Consider the following 9,127-nt stretch of genomic DNA (forward strand, 5'->3'; position numbering starts at 1 on the left):
GGGTTCAAATATTTGTCCAGCGTCACGAGAGCAACGATTAAAAGTCAAAGGATAAAAAGAATTCGACAAATAGTGCCCTAGTTCCGGTGAAGCAAGAGTTCCAAGCTCATCCTTCGCCGCAGGTTTCTTTATTGTCACCCATTTTCCGGACGGTCGTCCAAAACAATCACCGTGTGCGACGTCGTACGAATTTGCCATTAAAAACGAGTCGAAGTCGAACTCTCTCCGGACGATTTCTTCGCCCGCAAACTTTGCGCGCTAAACTATCCAATCTAAGTTCCCGATAAGAAAGTATATCCATTCTCATTTTCGTCCTGCCCTCCGGGGGTCTGCCCTCCAGCAAGTGAGTCTCTGTATGTGTGCGAGGCTCTGTTTTCGCAAACAAAACCACAAACTATTGCGAATATTGTTCGAGGGCCATGATTTCGGTTCCCGGTGTGAAGGAAAAGTTTGGCCACCGTGGCTTGCTGCGTGGTGGCCATAAAATTGCAATCATTATCATTCGCATTCGCAATACGAATGGTTGCCAGCGGAGGTCCTTTTTCACCCTTTCCCATCGCAATCTCTCCCTCTCTCTCTCTACTTCTCTCCATCTCGCGCTCTAGCTTTAAAGTCTGGCGGCAGAATCCGTTGTCCGGGTCTTATTTCCCGCTTCAGTTCCGTTTATCGAAAAATGGCCGGAAAACAAATGCAGCCACTACCACTACACTTCACTATTTTACTGCCACCGCCACTATTACTTATGCCCCGGTGAAAGTTTTATCCTTCCGGTGGCTTCCTTCTCTTCCGCCGGCCGGATCTGCAGAGGCGCAGTGTGACGTGCCAAGCACGCTTCCGGTCACGGCACGTCCGGGTCCGGTTTCGAGTGAAAAGTTCCGTCGCCCCAAAACGCGGCACAATTACATACACACGCCCCTGCCCCGGCCCGCAGGTCGTTTGATGGATCATTGTTTTTATGCAAAACTCTGCGCCCAATTCTGGCGATTGGCCGGAAGTGCGAACCGGATCGAATCTTGTAGCACAAGCATTCCGATTTGTGCATTGATGTTGATCATCAGTGGGCCAATCGGTTGGTTTGGCCATTGTTTGCTCAATCGATGGCTGTGGCTGGCATTTGATGGACATTAGTTTTGATCATTTCGACGTTCTTATCCGATGGGTTATTGTAGGAGGTCATCGGTTTTTGGAGGTAGGGTGCTACACCAGAGTTGTTTTGTTTCCATTTGTAATGACATTTAGGATCGGAGTGAAGTGTTCATTATACTCATTTTTTTACCATTTTACTCCCTTTTTTGATGTGATATCGAAACATGCCATTGACTAAAATAACACAAAAGTTATCATATAGTTGTGAATCAACAACACAGCTTGATTTGCATTTTATTGCAACATAGAGACCCCAACTTCGTAACTGAGCTACAATGCTGTTTTATCCGTTGTTTTTACAATGCGAATGGAGCACAATAATGGACGTTTTTCAGATCTTTTAGTTTAGTGAACATCATAATCAATTACGTCACGGATGACTGCATTTCACATTCCAGCCACTATGAAACGGACACATCTCTAAATCATCAAAATTAAAATTGGAACTTGCTGGTCATATGCCAGCTCCACCAAAACGATGTCACCGATGATGGCCGAAATGGAAAGCAACCCGCCGGGAGTCAAATTGTTGGCCTACAACCGCAACGTGTCGAAACAAGGCGCCCTTTTCACGACTTTACTCACTTTACGTGACGAACAGGGGGGTTTGTGCTTTTTCCTCCTCTATATTTTTCGACCCTGGCGAATGGTTGTGAATGGTCACGACCTACCTATGAACCACCGTTTTCCGGATCCCGCCCTGCGTAATTCGCGGACCACGGAATGAAGCAGCGATAAGTTCCAGCGTGAGCGAATGGCCATAACGGCGCCGGATGAATATTTTTGGCCCAAACATTCTTCCCCGAGACGTGGCCGTGGAATGAAACGAAATTTGCCAAAGTTTTGCCACCAGTTTTGTTTCATCTTCCGTTTTTTTCGTCGTTGGCCACCGCTCTGCTGCTGTGTGGGGATTTGTAAATAATTTACGTTTCTTGTTGTCCCGAATCGACCCGGACGCGGTGCGGGTACAGTTTTGGGGAGCCAGGCCAAAAAAAATCTGACAGAGCACATTGGCATCTGGACTTTACGGACGAATTTAATCAAAAAGTTCAAGCGCTCCCAAAAATATTTCCCGAGCACCAATGCGCGCCGGGATTAAGCAAATGGTGAGGCACAGGCTCAGGCTGAGAAGTGGGAAAAATGCGCCCAACAACCCGACCCAGCTGCCGAGTATGAGTTCGTTTGTTTCGACTTACCGAGGCAGTTTGTTTCTTTATTGCTTGGCGCCTTGAAGTTGTGGACCAGACCCGCGAACAACTCAATTTGTGCTTGAAGTGTTCCATGGGTAATGCCTTCATTGTGGAATGTTGTAACTGTGTCTTTTAATTAGAAACACATTCATATATTTCTCTTGGAATGATCTGTTTCGAATCACCTCAAAGCAATTGAACATTTAAACCACTTTTTTTTAAGTCCCATCTCCAAATGACTTGAACGACTCGAAACGACTGAAACAGTGACTATGAAGGCATGAAAATAAAAACATTGGGTCACTGACCCAACACACCATATTGAAGTCCATAAATGACGAGAAATAGTTACACGCTCGATTGAAAGCTAGCAGCAAGTCATTATATGCGATGAGACACGACACCGCAACCACTCTAAATTCCAGGACAGGAGGTCGTCTCAAACATTGAGCCGGTACGAAAAATATTAAATTGAGCAAAAAGTATCGGAAAATCAATAAGTCAAGCTCTTCCTTATGAAAGCGGCTTGAGTCAAGCACTTACAATGTTCAAATGGCCGTAGGCTAAAAAGAAGGTGGGACTTGTTATAATGAAGTAATTGCTCAGCAGCTTGCCAATCAAGCCTGCGAACACAAATCCTTGTAATGGAAGGACTCAATGTGATCAATCCAATCACTGATGCTGTACATGCCACACTTGAGTAACGCCAGCATATTCAGCATGGGCTTTGGAAGAATAACATTCCGGAACTCATGTGAATAACAATATCTAGAATTCTACGCACGCACGCAAGAATGAACACGAAACTGCTTAGTTTTATTAGATTATCTTACGTCCGTTTTCAATCGCTGATCGTTTCTCAAACGAGCCATCAACGATCGCCGATAAAAAGAATCGAATAAAATCGCCAATCAATAACTTGCTCAATAAACATAGTTTCGAATCGTTCTTAGCACCTCGCAATCGCAAATCATTTCACCAACTCGCGAGCCACTATCGACGGGCCATTATCACACCGTCTCCGTCTACGATTAATCCCTGCTCGAAGCCGTGCGCCGTGCGGTTCTGGCATAGAGAAGGAACCCAATCGCGCAGCTCCTCTCACCAACCATTCACCCGTTCGTGGAGCCGTAAAAAGAACGAAAATAATGTAAAACAAAACTCAACCTAGCCCAGCACCGGACGGCAATGGGCGGCAAAACTTTACGAGGCAGATCTCCGCAGGACCACCGAGCCGCAGCCAGTGCCGTCCAATAAAATCAGCAGTTTTATGTCCCACATTTTAAGGTTCATTTACATTTTATGCTACACTCGGCTCGGGGGTTGGAAATTATGCTGTTTGCTCAGCCACAGAGCGTACTGCCTGGGTCTCCCCGATGGCCAGTTTCCAGCGGAGCGGGGCTGGCTGGCCAGGCACCCCGGGAAACTGCTCAGACCGTGAAACGGACCATCCATTTCCGGTCCAAGCGGGACCCGGCGGATGGATGCCTGGTACGTGAAAACTGCGCTTTTCTGTTGCTTCCGATCGGGATCAGGTTCTCCCTTTTTTGCCCTCTCTTTCTCTCGCTCTGTGTCCCTTTTTTCACTCATCACACCCCAAAAACGTGACACAAACACATTACGCGACAAAACGTGGCAATCCGTACCGGAAGGCAGCGTCCCACGGCCACGGCTGGCACGGATGATTTCACTTCCTTCGCAAGCGTCTGTCGGTGGTTTTCCGCCCCAGGTTTTTCCCTCTGATTTTCCAGGCACATCCCGGCAACGAAATGAGACAGAGCGCGGCGCAATAATTGCAACCATGCGCAACATTCTCCCCCCGGCTGACGGCGCGTTGCACTTCATCCGGGCCGACCCCCGGGGGGCAGGGAAAGGAAGAATGGAAACCACCCCAAGAAGGGCAGCCCCGAGAGAACCAGGGTTTCTTCGTACATTTTTATTGCCACCATTTTTCGTCACCTTCCCGTTTCAGCAGGGCATCTCGCGCAGGGCCGCGATGGGTGGTTTTGGTGGGCTTGGTAGTCCTGTGTCCGCCCCGGTTTTTACGCCACTCAGCCTCAGACCCGACGTGGTGGTGTGTGGTGTTAAAATATTTCTCACCAGCCAAGGTGCCACCCCGAGTTCGACGGAAGCCCACAGAAGAATTTTAACGAAGGTGTTAGATCCTGTCTCTCAGCACGCCCGTGTGTGCCTGTGTTGGTTCCGAAGTGTGCAGCCATTCCTTCTAGCGGTTTATGGGCGTCTTGGTGCATCGAAAGCGGTCCCGGCCGCGGATGGAAAAGAGGAAGCGGATAAATCGAGCGAATCCAGGACCTCACTATCCACCAGCGGACGGCGGACGGCTATCCTTTAACCACCCAGAGCCCAGGCTCCCTATCTCACCGGGAACCGGCAGGCTGGCTGCTGCAGCACCGGCGGAAGCTGTCGTAATTCGTTTAGCAACATAGTTGTGCACTTAGCAGAAAAACGCCGGAGTGTGTTGCGACGTCCGCCTCCAACGGCCGTCAATGTTTTAACCAACTCTCCACATACACGCAAGTGAGAGAGCAAGGATTCCATTTCTGTAACTTCTCACCAGATAAAAAAATAAAAGTGGAAAACGAAGCGAAACGGTGTGAAGCGACGGCTTTCCATCGCAAATCGCATTTTCGCCAGCCATCTCGGGTTTTTTGTTTCCCTCTTAACCCAGCCGCGGCACCACAAGGAATGCAGCACCGCCAGGTGCATCGTTGTGGTGGCAGACTGCACGAGAAAAAAAATCGAAACCGAGCGCCCTCAGCAAAGTGAAGGATTTTCTTGTGGCGGCCAAGTGTGAAAGTCAAAAATTGAAGCTAACGACGGCTTAAGAGGGCCGCCGCAATGAGCGTGATGAGCTTTTTGAAGACTGGCGAACCCTTAAGGCTACCTACAGTGGCTAATCCTGTGAAAGTGCATTCGAGGCGTTAGTGGCAGCCATCCATGCGCACGAAACGTTATTTACTTCGGTTCGGTCCTCACGGTCCTCTCGTTTCAATCTCTCCAGTACCTCGCTCGTGTATTAACTCGAGTGTTTTTCTGAACACAGTTTGAAGTATCATGGCCCGTCATGGGGATATTTATAAAAAGTTGCGAAGCCCTGAACGCATCCTTACGGTGCTAGGTACCAAGTGCAAATTCATTTACGAATCCTCTGAGCGATCCTCAGCCAGTCGTTTCACATTTAACTCCGATGTGGTTCGAGTAGGTGCCACGGAGCGTGTACCTGTAGCCCACTAATTGTAGCATGAAAGGACGACTGCGGACACTTGCCGGTTTATGCTCACACTGAATGGCGGCACTGAGTGTTCCCACACAAAACCGGCCAATTGTTCGGTCGGGATTGTGGCCGTTTACCAGTCCTAGCCTTCCGGAAGCCACATAAAGGGCACTAGGTAGTCCTGCCGAAGCGTGCTTGGCAGCATAAATTAGTGGTACACTTTATTAATGCGGGCTTAGTGTCCCCTGACACTGGCGGCGGGACACACCAGGACATCGCCACAATTAATCACCGTTGGGCAACAGTTTTTGTTTCTTCGGGGCCAAACTAAAAACTTCGCGCGCGAGTCTCTCGAGACACGGGCCCCTGAAACTACCGTTCCAGTGGACGTGCCGGGCAAAGGATGGGCCCCGTGCTGGTTTCGGTGCATATTTTGGTGACAAATTATCCGCGCGCCATAGGGCGGAGGTCTCCGAAACTCATTACCTTGTTTTTTTTTGCACTGCGCCCGTACGGGTATCCTTTTCATGTCCTGGGTGTGCAGTAATGAGAATTTTCCCCATTTCACCCTTTTGTGTGTCTGTTCGCCCCAACGACGACCCCGGTATCTGGCCCCGTGTAATCCGATAGCGTGGCCGAAAACGAAAACAAAAAAACCCGAAACATAAACTTCGCCAACGACCGCGGTCTGCGGCAAACATGCATCTTTTCGGTGCACAATTTTTTGGTGGCCCCGTTCCGTTGATCAACTGCCGCTGCACCACGTGGACGGTGACTTTTCGCGCGGGCACATACACAGCCTCGGCGCCACGTGAGTGCGCCATTTTTCATTTTCCGATCAACCGGCCGGCCAAAGCTCTGCGTGCTGCGGCGATATTGAATTATTACACTTTAACAGCATTATTTTGCGGTTTATTGCGGCTCCGGCTCCGTGAACTCGGGTGCATTCAATTTTCCGACCTGCTTCTCTCTCCCTCCCACTCACTTCGTCCTGCTCCGACGGGGTGCGCTTTTCATTGCGATTTTTCGGCTGACATCAATTAAAAGCAATTTCGTATAATAAATTTGGGATTATTGTGCCGAACCCGGTCGGCCACCACCGAGACAGAGCCCTGGGCCTGGGAATTAATAGGTTTACCATTTGTAATTCGACGCGCACGCGGATTAAGAAACGCCCAGCCGCGAGACGAGCACCATACGCCCCACGGTTCCCATGCTCTCCGGCCAGGGTTGGCGTCCTTGAACGATGGGTGGTGGGCGATGTGCGTTGCCGATGGCACAGCACTGCAGCAGCAGCAGCAGCAGCACGCCCTGTTCGGGTGTCCATAAATCAATGCACTATTGATTCTAATCCGTGACAAGTCACGCCTTGTACCGTTCGGCTTCGCAGCCGAATGTTAATCGGATCGGCGAAACGAGCCGCAATAATATTGCAAACCACAGCCGTTTTTAATGAACCAACGTTGCATTGATTGCCGAGTCGATTGAATTACATGCTTTAAAAAGTGCGTCCAACGATTCGCCGGAAATCGAGCATATTATCCTCAAAACCTGTGAGCGTAACTTTGTGATAATCAGCAAAGCCAATGTTTTAATGAGAAAATTTGGTATTTTATTTCGATATTTTCATCGAACATAAGGCAGTTTATTAGGAAGATCGTTTCCGTTGATTTCAAAGGCATTTACTCAAGTGCTGCTGCTTTTTCAGTTTTTCTCCACGTGTATTTACAAATGTGTCGCAAATGTGAGTGGCACGGGAAATCGCCCACGATTGAATTCTTAGGGCAAAATGGAGAGGTTCATAGGGCACATGTGAGTGTTTGGATTTTAAACTGTCGATTACTTGACTTTTAAAACGTCAAACCTCATTCCGAAAATTGTAGACATTAACTTAAAAACATTGAAATTTAGGAAATGGGCGCTATACACTTGCAGAAAATTGGGAAATAATTAAAACTTATTACCAAAGTAGTGAGTCTTCAACTCAAACTAAACGAAATTTGTACAGCTTTCCACCTCGTTGCTGTTGTTATTAAGAGTTTGTATGTTAATGTGGTTATGTTAAGGAATTTGCAGAATTGTAGTATTTGGGGCTTGAAATCCCTACACGTCGTGCAAGAGAAGCCAATGCACCCCTAACGAATGTTTGGGGAGGATGTTGGTCTGGTGGCATCAGCAGACCATAATAATAATTCTTGTTATTTAGCAAACCTATTGGCCATATCATTCATTTAACTTCCAAAATAAAACTCAAAACCTGGCGCTTCGTTTTGGAAAATCGTTCGAAACATTTTTCAACGGCGCTTTTATTGGCCCAAGATGGTGGAGCCCTACCGAAAAGCAACACACATACACACGCACGCACACCACCTGCTGGAGGCCCTCCGCCTCCCCCCCTAGCCAAGGGTGGCCCTTAGTCGGGCGATCTGCGCATCGAGCGCCGCCAGGTTGAACTCCGGATCGCGCGGCGGATTGGCGCGGATCTCCTCGAGCGACTTGAGCACGTGGTCCGGTACTGGCGGTTCCACCGGGAGGTGGGCACCCTGTGGCTGGAAGCCGTAGGAGTCGGCATTGTAGGCCACCCGGTACAGGACGCCATCGGGCCCGGTGTACGAGTACTCGCCGGCCGCGTTCGCCCCGTCGTAGCTCGTCTGCTGCGCGGAGATTCCGTTGCTCGTCTCGTACCGGTAGTTGTAGGCGCCGCTCGGGTCGTGGTTGTAGTCCTGCGCGAGGATCACAGCCTGGGATTCCGCTCCACCGCCCAGCAGCGGCGTTACACGCTTCTGTGGGGCACCGCCCACCAAGCCGCACGCGGCCAGCAACGCGGCCACGCTCACAACGATCTGGGAAAACGGGTGGACGGTGCAGTTGAAGAGGGGTGATGCTGGGTGACCGAACCACGAGTTCTTACCAACTTGCTGAACATCTTTACTCTCGGCTTGTGACGGTGACGACAACCCAGCAGCGACTGATACCCGGCTGTGCACTTGTCCAATCTTTTATACACTCCAAGACATTCACCACCGCCAACGACGACGACGACGACGACGATGCTGCCGAAGATGCTTGTCTAGTGCCGTGGCCGACGAGTTTCCAAATTATTCCGCCGAGAACAGCGCGCCCCGTGTGAAGTCGTCCGATTGTTGAGCGCAGAGCGCAGCCGATCGGAGCGCAACCTTTTTGCCCGCGCACCCGGGATGGATGATGGATTTTTGCTCATCAAACCCGGCGGCAGGTAGTGGGGTAGTCAGCCCAGCTGGCCTGGCCGGGCAGGTGAGCATGAGAGCATTATGATGGGGAGTCATTTGCGCCTCCCCATGCGGAGCTGCCAGCGAGCGTGGTAAATTAGTCGATTAAATGTCACTCGCGTAAACACGCAATTTGCTCATGAACTCAATCGCCCGGCTCAGCCGTCGTCTTGGGACCCAATTTTGGGAGACGCGACAACCTACGCGACCTTACACCGCCGGTGTTGGTCAGCTGATGGCTGGAGAGTGGGGCTCCAAAAATAGCCTCCGTGGGGTTCCCCGCGGCCGGATGAAAGGGTCGCGTTGGC

The 9,127-nt window shown here is 50.0% G+C and overlaps 1 protein-coding gene across 1 annotated transcript; it reads right to left on the reverse strand.

The window, feature by feature from the left end:
• Positions 1-7,875: 7,875 nt before the first annotated feature.
• On the reverse strand, positions 7,876-8,527 carry LOC131210507 (endocuticle structural glycoprotein ABD-4-like). Its single transcript, XM_058203767.1, has 2 exons — positions 8,483-8,527; positions 7,876-8,414 (listed from the first exon to the last, which is right to left on the reverse strand). The coding sequence occupies exons 1-2, from the start codon at positions 8,495-8,497 to the stop codon at positions 7,968-7,970; spliced, it is 462 nt and encodes a 153-aa protein (XP_058059750.1). The 5' UTR covers positions 8,498-8,527; the 3' UTR covers positions 7,876-7,967.
• Positions 8,528-9,127: the final 600 nt, after the last annotated feature.

The sequence above is a fragment of the Anopheles bellator genome, chromosome 1 (assembly GCF_943735745.2).
Source record: "Anopheles bellator chromosome 1, idAnoBellAS_SP24_06.2, whole genome shotgun sequence".
Classification (NCBI taxonomy): domain Eukaryota; kingdom Metazoa; phylum Arthropoda; class Insecta; order Diptera; family Culicidae; genus Anopheles; species Anopheles bellator.